Genomic DNA, 17,519 nt, shown 5'->3' on the forward strand with positions numbered 1-17,519 from the left:
CACACTTGCAGGTAAAATACAACACATCCTAGATTAAAGACCGGTGACTCTTCTTCTTTCACCTCTGCTCATTAACACATCACCTGAGGAAATATTACTTCATTCAATGTATATGTTCCCCTTGTATGTAGTTTATGTATTTATGCCTTTTTGTTTGGAGCATAATGTGTTATTTCATATATAAATTGTTATATAGTAAGTAGAAGTGATATTTGCAAACATATATTGATAGTGTAATTCACTGGTTCTCAACATGGGGGTCCAAACCCCCACTAGTGGTCGCCAAAGCTTCTCAGGGGGTCGGAGGCCTACGCATCAGGCAGAAAAATACCCTAACTTTGTACTGTTTGGGTTAATTATACAGTTTATCAAAATGTAACTGTATCACATTCAACAACTAATGTCCCCTCTCTCTCCAACATCTTCTGTCTTTGATCCAGGAAGTGCCGGTACACCAGTGGTTTTTAATGAGAACGGAGATGCCCCAGGAAGATACGATATCTTCCAGTACCAGATCACCAACCGGTCTACTGCAGAGTACAGAGTCATTGGCTCCTGGACCAATAAACTACGCCTCAAAGTGAGATTTTTCACTGTGCAAAACAGCCCATTTATTATTGCTCATGTGTTCTTTTCTATCTGCAATTGTTCTAGGAGCTGACTTTTGTGTCATACAGGAAAAAAAATGCCTTTAGAGTAATCCAAAATGTATTTTGATTTGAGTGGTTTATTGAAGCCTTCGAGCCATTATAGACCGCATGCCTTGGCAGGATGAAAGTTCAACATCACTTCAAGCAGCTGCCATGATTCCAAAATCCAATGCCACTTTGCTGGATTTGTTTGAGTTGTTGCTTTCCTTCAGAAGCAAAACTTAGCAGGAATTTAGCATTTTTACAAGAAAGTGTGAATGCTGTCAGAGTGCTGCATGTTGTGGGTGTGTGTCAGGGACACTGACACACACCCACACAAGGTCACATACACAGACACACACACACACACACACACACACACACACACACACACATACACACAAATTACACAAATTAACAGATGCATTTGATTTGTTTCACAATCCAGTCGGGTTTGAAGGCACAGTGGCAGATGTGGCGATGGTAGCATGGTGAAAGTTTTCACGATCAACAAACTGTTTGAATGCTCATCAGTATGAAGGCAGGACAGCTCTGTGCAACCGGTGAAGCACAAGTCAAGCCTGTTAGCTCCATGGTAAATGTTCTTTTGGACATACGGTACTTGGACATTTACACACAGTTACTGTGAGGTGATGTTTACAGATAGAGCAGAATCCCGTCACAGCTATCATCGTGTAATTTAGGTAGCACATGGAAAGGGAGGTTCACAGCTGGGTCTCTGTTTTTTTGTTGTTGTTTGGTGCATGTTTTACACTTATTGTTGCAAAATTAGGTGTCTGTATGTAATAATTCAGCAAGAACTGTTAACGCCTTGAATGAAGAAAAGTTTGAAACAATTTACACTTCTACACACACACACACACACACACACACACTCAAAAATCTACATGAGAGTATTTCTCCGGACATTTTAAGCAGCACTGAACAGCCTGTAACCCAATATCGTTGCTTAAATGCTGCAAGTGTGTGTGTGTTTCTATATGTGTGTCAGTGATCAAATTGAGTCCATTTTCTCTGTCCCTGATGAGTTTTGTCCTCCTAACTAGTTTTGTTGGACTGGTACATTGTGTGCCTGTTTAAAACAGTAACGCTCCATTTTACTCAGCACCCTCGGCAACGGATGGAAGCTCAGGGACCGGGTATAATTACGAAAACTCACACATAATAACGACAAATTGAAACTCACACATAGCAGACATACGGAAAGCTCAGGGAATCGCAATAATGGCAGCGTGACACAAGCACAAATAAACAAAGTGCACACATGTTGGAATATGTGCGCACACCCACACACACACACACACATACACACACACACACACACACACACACACACACACACATACACACACACACACACACACACACACACACACACACACACAGTCACAAACAGAAGGAAATACAGATGGCCTATTTGTGCCAGATCTGATTATGGTCTGATTGCTGGCTTCCAGACTAGCTGGTGTTAGTTTTGTGCCCGGCAGCGCTCAGGAAAACGATCAGAGGATCTTCTTGTGCTAATTGCTCTCCGAGTTGCCCTCAATCCACACTTTCTGCAGGTACAGAGTGTTGCAGGACTGTGAACACAAAGTAATGTCAGCTGCAGCAGATGGCAGCTAATCTTTCTGTCGCATAATATCCCACAAGAAGGTGAAGGGAAGTTTTGTAATGCCACATGCACTTCAGACAAAAACACAACAAAATCTTCATCTGTCATATGGGACAGATCTCACACCTCTGTCTTATTGTCGCTCTGTCTCCTCACCTCTCCTTCTCCAGGTCGAGGCCATGCGTTGGAAGACGGGCGACCCATCTCTGCCGCCCTCTGTGTGCAGCATCCCGTGCCGCGCAGGCGAAAGGAAGAAAGTGGTCAAAGGCGTGCCGTGTTGCTGGCACTGTGAGCGCTGTGAGGGATATCACTTTCAGGTAGATGTGTGGAGACGTACAGGCCACCTGTTGCTGTTGTGCTTTGTTGGAATTATATCATTCACCTGTGATGTAGAACTTCAAGGCTTGTCTCTGTTTTGTTGTTTCCTGCTGTGTTCATCGTGAATTTGGCACAAACTTAAAAAGAAAGAATACAAAAAAGCTTCCGTTAACAGCAACATTCTGCGGTGTTGCAAGTAGCTCAGTTGTTCAAGAACATAATGCTAAAAGTACCATGGCACAGGATTTTGGCCACTTTGTTTGTGTGTAGTCTCGTAGCACAGTAAGGCTCGGCATAACATTGCAGGTGGTGTCTGAGTATAAGGATGAACCATTTGTGGGTCTATTTTTTTTTTTCATGAGACTTTCCATTAAAAACGGTATGCTGTCTGAATACTTGCATTACACGGTTCACAGGTTTGCAGGCAGAAAAATACACCGAAAACATAATTCACTTTTGTCACTCAATCACTGAGGATTTAGTAAATATTTACAAAAGCATGTACTGTTAGAAATTGTCTACTTCAAAATATAAAACCAAACAAGTCACAGTCCAGCGTGATCCATCCTGGTAATCAATTGCAAAGTGTTTTTGTAGAAATATCTGAAAAAAAAAAAAGTTATTGACTTCTTGCATCAATGTAAGCGCTTCACTTTCTATTCATCTTGTTACTTTAAAAATAACAACAAGAAAAGAGATTTCTCTGGCTGATAAATGGCCTCGATTGTTGTGTTTTAAAAGCCTCCAAAATGCTCTTAGCCTAACCGGTTCACTTCGGTACACTTGATCTGTCTGTTGAAATGGAGAATTTTACCAGATGCTCTAACCTTGGCAGAGCTTCTAAAGCCACAACTGGTTGCATTTGTTGGAATCAACTATTGAGATTTGTTTGCAATGACAGCACTTTGACATAATGCACATGTTAGTCTCCGCATGCATCTGCTCTCTTGACAGCTGCTGCCTGCTTACTCTTACTCTACGGTAGAGTTCTGTCCCAGGCAATCAAAAGAAAGCCACTTAGATGGCCCATTTTTGATTTATATAAGCAGGAAGAACCCCACAGATGCTATTATAGCAAATGGAAGTACATAAGTACGTACTCATCTTACAGATACATGCGTTCGCTGTAACATCAATAAACCGTCAACACATTTAGAGTAGATTTGGGATCTCAGTGGATTGGAAAATGTGAACAAGTGTGAACAAGTGTTCAAAAATGTATATCATGTGCGAGTCAGATGACACACAATAGCTCAGCCTCAACTGATAAGTAAAGTAATAAACTGTTAGTGATTCACAGTATATTTGCATACATTTGGGAGCAACTGCATTTACAGATTTACCATATTGTCTGTCGAGTTTGGAAGAAAACATTGGGAATTAAGTGCATATCTGTGGGAGCTGTAGACAGATTTACCAGACACAAACCAGTCTTTACTTTACACTATCAAAACTGTCCCTCCCCAGGCATCAGAGTTCACCTGTGAGCTGTGTCCATATGAGATGCGGCCTGATGCCAACCGCACTGGCTGTGTTCCCATCCCGATCATCAAGCTGGAGTGGCACTCCCCCTGGGCCGTCGTCCCCGTCTTCATCTCCATGCTGGGGATCATCGCCACCTCCTTCGTCATCGTCACGTTTGTCCGGCACAATGACACTCCCATCGTGCGGGCGTCGGGACGGGAGATGAGCTACGTGCTGCTCACGGGGATCTTCCTGTGCTACGCCATAACGTTCCTGATGATCGCGGCGCCCGACGTGGGAGTGTGTTCGTTCCGGAGGATTTTCTTGGGCTTGGGGATGTGCTTCAGCTACGCCGCGCTGCTCACCAAGACCAACAGGATACACCGCATCTTTGAACAAGGGAAGACGTCTGTGACAGCACCCAGGTGAAGAATACGCACGCCTGTCATGACACACACACACGCACACACTGTGTTTGCCCTGTGGGTGTCCAGCACAGGTAGATTTCCATGAGTGTAGTAGCACTGAAGGTCACTGTAAGTGTGTTCTTTCTTTGCACTCAGAGATGTGTGTGTGTGTGTGTGTGTGTGTGTTATCACATGAAGACCTAACCCCCACTTCTTCCTTACTGAGCTGCTTCTGCAATCATTATTCATCATTTACTCCTCATCCATTATTAATGAGAGTCATGAACTCACACTCACCTATTGTACTGTTTGCACTCCGTATGAGTGACTCTCGGAGAGAGCATCAACTAAGTGACTAAAATGTTAATGTGGTATTTAATAGTGCTCGGGTTCATGTCCGTGCTACCCAGATGGTCATCTGTCTTTCCTTCAGCACCATCCATTTGTAAGAGTTAGTGTTATTGTCCTCCTATGACTCGTGCATTTTTTTTTTATTCATAATTAGGATTTCAAAATTCCAGGAAAGACTAGAAAATAAGCAAATGAAACTAAATGCAATGAACAACAATGGAAACACAATTGAGGTAAGGACACTATGAGATGCAGGATGATGGAGGGTTTTTGAGGATCTTTTCAGGTTTCAGTGTGTGTTGTTGCTCCAGGTAGTCGGGCACTAAGCATCCTTTGAGCCTGGGAGCTTGGAGGAGCTGGTTGTTTCTTCACTACAGTGGAGAGTGACAGTATAGGTTTTGTTGTTGGGTATTATTTCCCCCCATTTCTTTCTCTCTGGCATTCTGTATGGTCATCACTTTCCTTCTATCCAGTGCTACATGTAAGGCCTCTCCTCACTAACCACGTTCTTCCCTGTTGCCTAAAATGTCATCATCACCTTTTCCCTGATCTCCCACCAACATTTATTCTAGTGTGGATGTTTGTGGATGCTTGTATGGCTTCATGTATAGGAATATAATATATATTGCTGCTGGCAGGTTTCGACCTTTTAGATAATATGAAAACAGCCTTTTTTTCAGAATGACGAACAAGGATTTTTTTAGTTTAAAAATGTATTTGTAAAACACTATATTGCCCAAAGAAAAATCGAATCTTATAGAAAATTACATTATGCACGAGAATCTAATCCTTTTAATGCGGCAGTAACACATTTTCAAGTGCAGGTATTTCCTTGAGTGCATGGGTTTGCCGCACCTCTAAATTAAACCTCAAACTCATATCAGCAATCGTCTCCTTCCCAGGTTCATCTCACCCGCCTCCCAGCTCGCCATCACCTTCTCACTCATCTCAGTTCAGCTGCTGGGGGTCTTCGTCTGGTTCGCGGTGGACCCTCCCCACACGGTCGTGGACTTCGGCGAGCAGCGGACCCAGGATCCCACGTCGGCGCGCGGCGTCCTCAAGTGTGACATCTCGGACCTGTCCCTCATCTGCTCCCTGGGTTACTCCATCCTGCTGATGGTGACGTGCACAGTTTACGCCATCAAGACGCGAGGCGTGCCCGAAACCTTCAACGAGGCCAAGCCCATCGGATTCACCATGTACACCACCTGCATCATCTGGCTGGCCTTCATACCCATCTTCTTTGGCACGTCACAGTCCGCAGAGAGAGTAAGTGTGTGAATGCTTTTTTGTCGTTTCTCTTTGTGTCAATGCTGCTAAATACACTACCTAACCTGCATTCCTTAACTGCTGTCTTTTTACATTTCCTTTATGAACTACAGTCTACAGAGAGTGTGAGTATATTGCAGATGTCTGTATGTCATCCCCATCATCTTTAGTCTGCAAAGAGGATGAAACCATGATGTTTGTGTGTGTGTGTGTGTGTTTGTCTACTAGTCTGCGCGTCTATCTGTTGGATTACCCTGTAAATGACCTGTTTGGGATTTGAAGCAATTTTCTCTGAGACACCACAATCTACAGGAAAGATGACTACAGAGGGGAATTCTGTGCATGTGTGGTTGTGCAGGATTTTACTTAATAGGGAAGGGGGCAATGGCTATAGAAGATTTCTGTGTGATACTAATGTACATTTGTGTGACATATCTTTCACAAGATGACAATTCACTGACAGGCGGGGTTGTGACGGTGTGGTTCATGGGCTTCCTGTGAGCATGACGGAACTCTCCTGAGCCCATTTTGCAGTATTATTACGTTTTGGAATCACTTTTGGAGTCATACATTTCCATCTATTGCTCTGGCAAAACGTCTGCTCTCTCTCTCTCCACCAGACAACTTTTTTTGGAGATCAAAACTCTGTGTCTTGGCACTGAAAGATACGTTTTTCCAATTGTAGCTATACTAATGGCTTAGAGTCCAAAATCTCCTGATAATCCCCAGCGAGTACAAGAGGATTTTCTGTCTGGCTGATTGACTAGATCCATGCCTTGGTCCAGGCTTTCAGAGGCTTGTACTGTACTGAGCTTATTCCTCCTACCTTTAGTCAATTATTGATGGCTGTGAGGCGAATGTGAGTGAGATGTAACTTTTATAAGGTGAAAGTGTGTGCGTGTGTGTGTGTGTGTGTGTGTGTGTGTGTGTGTGTGTGTGTGTGTGTGTGTGTGTGTGTGTGTGTGTGTGTGTGTGTGTGTGTGTGTGTGTGTGTGTGTGTGTGTGTGTGTGTGTGTGTGTGTGTGTGTGTGTGTGTGTGTGTGTGTGGGAGGGGGAGCAGCGTTTACAAGGTTCAGGTTCTGCCTTATGCATGATGGTTTCTTTATGGATGCACAGTACATTATCCGCATGTATATTGTGTTTTATTTGATGTTTAATGTTATTCCAAGTCCCCAGATGAATCTCAGGGGTCAAGGAAATAAAAGGTGTTTTAATAAAGTGTTAAGTCACCACAACGACGAGAGGTCCTTGAAGCCATAACCGGCCACCGAACACATTATGCAGTTTGCTGCAACACAATGTGAGATTAGCCATGGACAGACATATAGAGGTGTACACTCACTGAAGGACAAACGCACGGACACGCACGGACACGCAAGCGATCGCATGATTTCACTGGCGGAGTTTAAAAAACGCTTATTGCTTTAACGGCTCATTGCTCATGTTCACATTAAGACCATAACCTGTGAAGAGGTGTCACTCACAAGCACTGTAGCTATCGCTAGGGACCAGTCATCAGATATGTAGGTAATTGAATGATTGTGTGACAGCCTATGAGAGGTGTCCTTTCATCTTATCAGCTTAAAATCAGAGGGTTTTACATACATGAACTCATAACGATACAGTACACACACAGTAAACCGTCGTCTTTACATGATTCTATTTTTTGATAGTGCGTCTATATTCTAGTTGTAACAATAAAACCTTTCATACACTCATTGAGATTCAGGATTGCAGATATCACAGGTTATACATCACTGTGCTAATCCTTTGTGCACACGTATACAGTAGTGAACAGGCATGGTGGTGAACAGACAGATAAGCACTGTATCATTCACAGTAAACACACACACACACACACACACACACACACACACACACACACACTGTAGAGATACAAATCACAAAGCCCAAGCTGTTTTGGAAAGAAATTAATCAAATCAAAACACAGCTCCAAAACTAATTGTGTCCTTGAGAGTGCCCGTGAGTCTATCTACACAATCTCACATGTCGGTCCAATTGTATCGTCCTCCTCCAGATAAACACTGACTACCTTTGTGGCCACTGAAGATTCAAGTCTTCCCTTCCTCACCGTCAATAAAAGACACGACTATTGTCTCTCGTCAGTTTTGGAGTGTTAGTCAGGACATTTTTTTATTGCTCCATTACCTTGTGTTTTAGCACATTTTCCAGTCAAGGCGCATGCATCAGAATGATCTAATCACACATCAGGGAAATCATCCTCTTGCTGTATGTATCATAGTGTTTTTCTTTTCCTAACTCATTTATCTCTCTTCAAGAAGCCACAGCGTTGTGTTTTTTTGTATCTCAGTGAGGTTTTGTTATTTATTTTTTTTAAGCAAAAATACCTTTTTCATCTCACCACATTCATGCAAATAGTATGTGGCAAGTGTAAATACAATTATAACCTAATACGGAAAATACTACTGATTTAGTTTCCACCGACGGAGGCTTCAAACAGGTGACCTATGACAGCTGGAAGCTTCTTTAACCTTTAAGTTGTATGTTGTGTGAGCCCATACCCTTGCATATGTGTGCATGTGTGTCCATTCGTGGGTGCTGACGTGTCATGGTTTCCTTGGGGTCTGTCCACGTGACTCCAAATGTCATTTGTGTGTGTTATATGGCTTTGTAAAAGGTACGTCTGTGTGTGCATGCGTGCGTGTGTGTATGCCATCTGACATGCCGTTGTGCCCGGTCTTTCTGGTTGGGCTGTTCAGCTAATTAGAATGTCCACCAGCGACTTCTTGTGTATTGGCGTTTGAGTGTGTTTTGTCTGGTGTGTTGTATTTAATTGGAATATCCACCAGTGCGCATTTGTGTGTCTGTGTGTGTGTTGTTTCTAATTGGAATATCCTCTGGAGTGTGTGGCAGCTGGCTGGCTAACAGAGAGAGCAGAAGAGAGGGAGGAGAGAGACAAGTGAAAGGAATAAACAGGTAATGATGTGACTCACTGATGGGCCTTTAATGAGGAGAGCTCTACCAAGGGCATAGGTTTGGATTCGGAATGGGCCGAGGGGGAAGAGGCAACAATGAAGTTAGTAAGAGGTTTGAGGACAACATGACTCCCATTACCATTGAATTTGTCATCAAATGACCATCATGCTCTGCCTAATAACTCTTATAATTATTATAACTTGGCTTGTATCGTGGCTATGCGAAGACATATTTCAAATGCCAGTTCTATGAGGGCTTGGATATTCAAGGCCTTCATCAGCCTTCCCTAGCTGTGCTTCTTTTCAGCTCACCCGTGGTAGAAGGCATCTCTGTGGGAGTGTTTTAAACTTTGCCGTGCCTTTGACAAAAGAAAGAAATGGGTTCCACTTACTATATAGCTTTTTTTTCCAGAAATGTCAACCCTATCTCACGGTCTCGCACCAATGTCTTCATAGCCCGCACGGTGAAAGCAGCAGGTTTAGCAGAGCACCAGCTTCGGCCCCCAATCAGTGTGACACACAGGATGTGGTACAGGCACAGCATTGTGTCGGTAATCAGCGCTTTGACAACGTTCGGAGCCCAAAGTGCAATGTCTTTTAAAACAGACTAAAATAGACTTGCCCATGTATATAGCGCGAGTGAAACTTGAGCTGTTACGCTGCCTGTGTAGACAGCTGGATTGATTGCATAGAGCATATATGTTCGATCAGATACATCCACTGGCTTCTGGTGACTGGCCTTTTACTCTTTCCAAGTCGGCTCTGATTCATTTGGCAGGCAGTAACACACGAGTCATAATTTTGTTTTAGTAAAAACTTGACTCCTGGCGTTAGCTTCTGGTGTTCTTCACGGCTGCTTTGAATGGAGTGGAAAAACAGGCAGACCAGCTTTAAATGTGACATATTTTGTTTCTAAATGAGTGTTGAGGACATGATCAGGCATCTACTTGCCTTTTCCCTTGGTCATGTTTTTCTAAGTTGTAAAAGGCCTGCATCGACTGAGAGAAAGGCTTGATCTTTCTGCGTGGTATGGTGAGATCAGCAAAGTAGTCCGAGTGCAACAACATAGAAAGGTGTAGCCTATAGAGGCTGCTAAGGTACAGTCTGCACTAATCTATCTATAATGTATAACCGTCCCAACATTCCTTCATATCTTCTGGGTTGAATACAAACCATAAAGTCAGTAACACAGAGACCCAGCTGTCTTGCTATACTCTCTTGGTATGTGCATATTTAGAATTCATTTTCTGACAAGTGCAGACTTGAGATTCTGCCACATACTCATCCTCTGTCCCTGCCCACTCACTGTCATTTGATTCTCGTTCCGTCTCATGTACATGAATGTGTTCAATGCCTTCCGCAAGCTCCTCTCATAATATGCTCCTTGTATTTCTGCTCTCTTCCCGCCTTAACACCCTTCCCCTTCATTCCTCTCCATTGCTCATGTACTGTCCCCCCACACTCCTCTCCTCTGAATACTCAACACGGCTCTGAGTCACAGCGGGCAGAGAACGAGAGGAGGAAGAAACGCAAAGAGAGAGAGAGAGAGATGAGAACATAAAGGGAAAGTTTCAGCGAGAAATGGGTACAACGCTGGGAGACAGTGAGACACGGAATAAGAATGTGAGAGATAAATCGAGAGAGAGGGAGAGAGAGGGATTCTTAACCATCACCAACGAGGGAAGTATTGTTTTGAAATAGGTCATGCTACCATGCAGAGGCTGCTGGCTCCGAACAGCTTCTGCCGCACCCTGCAGAAATGGGAAAGGTTGTGTGTGTGTGTCTGTGCGTGTGTGCTTCCCTCTGCCTCTCTCTGCTTGTTGTAAACCCTAGCCACGGGGTGCATCCTCTCTCCAGCTATCTCTCTCTGTGTCTGCCTCATCATTCCTTTGCCTGACACCATGGACAGACGGCCATCTTTTCCTTCATCTTCGTCCTCTTCCCTCTCTCTCTCTCTTTATCTTTACCCCTCTTTCTCTCTCCCTGTGAGCCACCTCTCCTGTTCTCCAGATGTCTCAAATATGGTCAGCTTGTTATCTCCTGCTTCCAACAGAGGAAGAATCAACCACCCCGCTGCTACCCACAAACCCACTCACTGTGTGTGTGTGTGTGTGTGTGTGTGAGAGAGAGTGTTTGTCTTTTTTTTTCACAGCACGTCTGTTTTTGGTATATTGCGTCATTATATGCGAACCAGCTGCTTGCATAGAGACATATTTTTTTTGCCATTTATGCTTGTAGAGTGGAGCTGCTGAGTGACAGAGATGAGGTGCACCATTTAAAGTCTCTGATTACCCAGAAGTTTCGCTCCTGCCCACCCAAAAGATATTCTCTGCTTTAAATTACACATTTTAATGGAAATTGTTTTTTCTTTCTTTTTCTTTTTTTTCTTTTTCAATCCTAGACTTGGTCTACATGATTAGGTACTGGGTGAAACGAGGTATGTGGTACAGCCTAAACCCAGCTTGGAAACAGACTTCTCTCTTTCTGCAATGTCGTAATAGAAAGATGGAGCCACGTCTTCTGAACAGTACGAATCCGCAGGTTCAGTCTCTCCACTATTCATACAGACCTGTACACTTTGTGTCTCTCAAGGCCTCCCAGTCACATTATCTCTGTGACACATTCCCCATCTCTCTCTCTCTCATACACACCCGCACACACCCGCACGCACACACACACGCACACACAGTGCTCACCGTCCTCAGACAGATTTATGGCTGTGACTGTGGTCCCGGTGGAGAACTAGTGACCGCCCAGATCCTTACCGGGAGTAACCGTCGGTAATCAATCTACACTAATCTGAGGAGGGGGAGAGAGACAGGGAGGCAGAATAAAAACGGCACGGTGAGAAAGAGGGGACTGAGAGGGTGGCAACAACAACAAAAAAGGAGAGATGGAGGATGAAAGAAAGAAATGGGTGTTAAGCAAAAGAGAAAAGAAAAGGAGGCAGCGAGAGAACATACGAGGCAAAACTGTAGCAAAGAGAATGAATCAGAGAGTGTGGGTGTGCAGAGTGAGAGCAACCTGAACAGCTACTAGCAGACGTAGAGAGAGTTAAAGGAGGGTGGGATTTACCCAACCGTCCAACGCTAAAGATGGAGGAAGAGAGGCAAGCTGATATTAGAGAGAGAGAGATATGTAGATCAAAATGGGTTGGAGTAACATTGAAACACAATACAAACACAAAGATAAAGAAAGCGGGGTGAAAGGGAGGAGGGGAAACAGAAATGTCTGAATCGTTTCAGAATCGGACAGATGGCCTAAACTCTGGGGTCGTGAGTATTTAAACATCACAGCTGACTCTGTCTGTCCCACGCCCATACACACACACAGCTGTCCCAAACATGATGCCTCGTGTCTTGGGAAGATGGAATTGCCGGGTTTATCGTAACGCTGAATGTATTGCCATTTGTCCTTTGACTGTCCAGTGGAGGATTCAGCTGCAGCTTATGTCAGTGTAGAGAAAAATCTATAAACATACAGACGTAAACACTACATCCATAATGTTTCATTACAGTAAGTGAGCCTGACACTGTGTGACAAACGGTTGTTTTCAACACTCTACATCTATAGATAGTATCTACTATTTCAGTGAGAGTAAAAATATATTCTATAATATGCAAAAAGTCATGGTTACATAAATGTTAACAGTCAATAGCAATTTATTCATCCTGAAGGTGCAAATTGCCCTGAATTAAAGCAGGTTGTGCGTTTTCTCTCAGGCAGACCGCTCCAAAATATATGACGAGCTGTAAACTGTACCATCATTCTTTCAATTCAACCCTTTGGACACTTTGTGGGCATTAGACAGCAGTGCAAGCTGTTGGAAATAATGTTGAGATTGGTTGAATTTATGTTCCAGTAATTATTGTGAGGTTGCTGGACAGATTATACAAAGCCTCTCATTACATTTACAAGAACACAGCTTCGGATGCAACATCCCCCAATTAGGGTACAGTTGAAACCAGTGTGAACATGTATGGGACGTTTTAGGGAAAAGTGGATACTGTATATAAGAGCAGTGGGTTGCATCCCACATCTGGAGTTCAGATTACAAATTATGCAAGTATTCCTGCACCATTAATTGTATTATGTGAACATTTTCACATGACAAGCCGATGAAAAGTGCAAATCCAGTTTGTGGAAATCATTAATTATACCTTTGGTTGAGGTTATGGTGAAAATTGGGTTAGAATTAAATAAAAACGGGTCACAATTGAAACTACTATTAAAATACAAACTCTTTTTATGAGAAAACTAAAATATATAGAGCTTTATTTTTGCAGGCAAGGTAAAATACCAGGACATCGCTCGTAGCACCTACATGCTCAGGGATTAACAGAACGTGTATTGTACAGAGAGCAGTCACTTCTGACCAATGCGTCCTTCTTTAGATGTCGGGACGAGTTCACTGATCCGCGGCGTCATTATATGCAACAGGCTGTGTGAGGGGAGGGGGGGGGGGAAGGGTTGATTTTGGAAGGAATCAGTTTTCCAAGCTTTTGCATGGTTCTGGTGGGATTTGGTTGTTTGGCTGAAAATGGGGGGGGGGGGGGGGGGGGACAGCAAGTGTCAGATCCTGACATCAAACAGTGAGATGTTGAAGGATGTGGGGACGCCCAAGGGGGACCTCACATAGAGACGCTGGCAGTCACACACACAGACTTACATGCCATCTATGCATACACACACACACACGCATGCTCTACATTCACAAACACACATTTAAGTACATTTACATGTACACTCAGAAACGCTCCTCAAGGGACCAACGGAGACAAGCAAAGAGCAGTATAAATCAAAGATCTAAACAATTTCCTTTTTCGAGGCCCAATGCAACAGTCGTCTTCATAAACCTTACATCTCTGCAACAACACTAAAATATCAAACATCAACTATAATGTTGTTTATTCTGTTTGTTATTTTCCACCTCCACTGCAGCTGTCATTTCTTCATTCCTGCACATGTGAGACTGTAGAGAGACAGACTGCATGACAAAGCAGTGCATGCACTGCAGCTGATCAAATAGTTGCGTTGACAGTCTTCTTTTGTGCCTGTTAACTTTTCAAGATGTTCAATTTTTAAATTCCAATTGTTTTAATGTTCTTTTAAAAGAACAAGCAGTAAAGTATGTGAAGCCAATGCACTATAATAAGGCAACCGTGCAAAATTAAAAAACTGAATTAAATTGATAAATGAAGCCATAGTAGATGCCCCGATTTAATTAGTGCCGTACTGCTCATCCTGCTGATCCCAAGAGAAATTCAAAAGTGTGTTGCCCTTCAAGCTGTTGCTGTGTAGATGCAATAACCTGGCACCCAGTTGCTGGCAATGGTTCGGAAAAAACTTGGCGAGATGATTTTGGAGCGCTGTCAGACTCAAAGCGTCATAGTGCATTCAGGTCTGATTCAGGAAAAAAAAAAAGAAGTCTTTTCAACATAGTTATTCCAGTCGGTGCTTCCAAATAACTGAACTTTCATATTGTTGGAGTATTTGAGTGTTGTGCTTCATTGAGTGCTGTGCACCTTTATTTTAGTTAGTTAGTAGTCTGTGTGAGAGTACATTGGTTTGTAATAGTAGTAGTAACCAAACCAATTCAATTTTGTGATAACTATCTTTCTCTTATGAGTTACGATTCTTTCAGTAGCAGCCGTGCAATCCATGTGTGTGTGTGTGTGTGTGTGTACTATGGTTTAAATTACTGTAAACAGATGGGCCTCAGTACCACTTGTAGACAAAGACTAATACATCTGGAAAGATCCCACACCGTTTAGTTGCCTGTTGCTATGTACTATTAATCACTATAACCAACCTAACCTGTCAGAAAGCAGCCCCTGACCCTGTCTAAACGCTGGAGCAAAACAACAAAACGTAGTGTTTGCTGTAGCTGTTGATGTTAACCACAGGCAACTCATGGAACCTTGAACAAACCAATAACACTGCATGTCTCAATCACCAACGCAACCTTTTTATCCCCCCCCCCCCCCCCCCCCGCACAATTAGCAATAATCAGCATGGCAATGTGGCTTCATGAATACAGTATCCCTTTGAAAACGAATATATGTATCATTGAGGAAACTTACTAGGCAACAATGAGTTGATGACTTTGTGAAGCAAGGAGACATGGTGACGTTTCCTTCACCACAAGGTGGAATTTCAAAACAGGGTTGAATCAGAGGAGTTGGGGGACTCTCACAAACATAATTAAGAAAAGTATCAGACCACTAAAGTGTTCCCTTTAAATACAGTCATCCAAATACCCTTACAAACGAGGGTTGGGAGTATGTAGTCCGACTCTATTACTGCGGGAAAGCGCTTTGTGTGATTTCCAGCCCAATTTCTGTCAAGATTGCGTAACGTAAGCTGCAGAAACAGGCACAATTCACACAGACGAGCAGAAATACAGTTACTCCCGTTTTATTTGTTCACCCCCCCCCCCCACCCCCCCCCCCACGATTAGGAAGCTGTCTGCTGACTGATGACGCTCCATGCTGTTCCTTGCTGGGTATTTTAATTGGCTGGAGCTGTGCACAGTGGGGTCAAAGTCACGTCGGTTAGTTAAGAGAGTGAAAGAGAGAGAGCCTAACAGTAGTGATTACCATGAAACCTTTATGCACAACACAAAAATTTGTTTGACTTGAGACTACTGGCCGGACCTCATACAGATCTGCAAGTCAATACGGGCCACGCTAACAAGCTGTGGTAGAGCAAACACAGATGTAACATTATTTTATGGAATAACTCGTGCACTCTTTTATAACACACATGCAGACCTTAGGCCAGTATGGATTAGATGGAGGAGAAATGTCTCAAAGTGCTGTTTTGCAGAAGATAATGAGGCACTTGTGTGGCACAGTGACCACGCTTGGGCCCAATTAAGCCGCAGGGACACAAAGTTAAAATATTATGGCAAAGAATCCTGTGTCAGAGCTTTTTTTTTTTATCACAGCACCGTGTTGGAAACATGCATGTGATGGGCATGTGGAGAAGTGAAACTTGGGGATTTAAGAATGAAAAACATACTGAGTGAAAAACATACTGAGAGAGACTAAGAAATAAAAAAGTTACTTTTTTTCTTGCACACGGATTGAAAAAAAGAAAGAAAGAAAAACACCTACTCCTCTCACCATTCATCAGTTTTTATGTTTTAGTCAAATTGAGTTTCTAAATTATACTCATAACTGCCACAGTTGGAGCTTTGAATTGAACACGTAAATCTTGTCTAGTTGTTACTTTCCACTGCGGACGTGATCTGAATTGCAGAGCGATATTTTGAACTGAAATATTGACAGAAAGCAGGCCTTGGTTCTTTCGATTATTATGTCTCCTTCTTTGATATTGTTTGTGGAAGATAAAGATGATACTTTAATTTTATTATACTTCCAACCATTAAAAAAGAAAATCCCTATTAATCACTTTAATAATATTTAATTGTGATTTCCCCCTGCAAGTAATGTTTTTTGAGTCATTTCATGCAATTCTACTTTTATTGTAGAACACTTTGAAGTTGTGAAAATCTGTAATAAATAAATAAATCCTAAATCCTTCAGAGTCAGAAGTGGTAAGAACCGGTACGGTCATGCTCCCATTTTTTTAATAAATAAATAAATCAAAATAAAATCTCCTCACCCTCCCATGGCTCAGGTGATTAACATGATGAGTGGTTCCATGCTATGCGTGAACAGAAACAGGAGGTGGGAGTTCGACACACACACACACACAGACAAGAGTTTTTTTTACAATAAATGGCAATAAGAAGTTAGTTTAGGACCCCAGGCTGCCTGTGAAGTCACTTTGCCTGTTTGAAGGTTGGCTTAGGTCAGGCACCTATCAAGTACACCTAAACTCATGATCATCGTGTGCAGACGGAAGCACGTTAAATGAACGGAGATGAGAAGGAGAGAAAAACACAAAACAATAGGGAGACAGAGAAATAAAGTTAGTAAGACAATGAGTTAAAATAAGAGTTTCAAAAGACTAAGAGCAGATATGGAGAAGGATGTTAAAAAGGAAGGGAGGGGAAAGGAAAACATTTCAGAGAGAGATGCAGGGTAGTTTGGGGTCCAGTGTAGAGTGCCAACCACTCTCAGAGATAGTAAGGGCAGAGAAGAGGGGGATGACAAGTCAAGGATGGAGCGACTGAAAGATGCAAGATGTCTTCGGGAATGAAATGTGCCGTGCACAATGCTTTCTCATCCCTCTATATTTTTCTTATCCCCTCTCTCTCTTTTTTTTTTTCTTCCTCTCTCTGACCCTTCACTGACTCGGGACATGAAAGAAAGCAGCCAGCAGTCATTTATTTCAAATGTGGGCTGGCAGACAAAAAGAGAGCGGAGTGACATCTGGCGAGGGATCTCATTTGACTCCAGAGAGTTTTAAACATAAGTTCAACTTAATCCAAATGCACAGCTATTCGGTGGAACAGTGCCCAAGTGAAGGGCATATGTTTTTTCCACTATGACACCTCCTTTTTACTTTAGATCCAATCAAT

The 17,519-nt window shown here is 42.9% G+C and overlaps 1 protein-coding gene across 1 annotated transcript in view; it reads left to right on the forward strand.

Annotated features, from left to right (window-relative positions):
* Positions 1-17,519, forward strand: part of grm8a (glutamate receptor, metabotropic 8a) — a 185,157-nt gene that overhangs the window by 150,723 nt on the left and 16,915 nt on the right. Inside the window, exons 7-10 of the mRNA XM_076111791.1 lie at positions 441-580; positions 2,433-2,579; positions 4,048-4,469; positions 5,705-6,071. Of these exons, the coding sequence (XP_075967906.1) occupies positions 441-580; positions 2,433-2,579; positions 4,048-4,469; positions 5,705-6,071 (1,076 nt within the window). The remainder of the gene's footprint in view (positions 1-440; positions 581-2,432; positions 2,580-4,047; positions 4,470-5,704; positions 6,072-17,519) is intronic.

This window comes from Anarhichas minor, unplaced genomic scaffold (genome assembly GCF_050575085.1).
Source record: "Anarhichas minor isolate MPS153535 unplaced genomic scaffold, ASM5057508v1 ptg000045l, whole genome shotgun sequence".
Taxonomy (NCBI): Eukaryota; Metazoa; Chordata; class Actinopteri; order Perciformes; family Anarhichadidae; genus Anarhichas; species Anarhichas minor.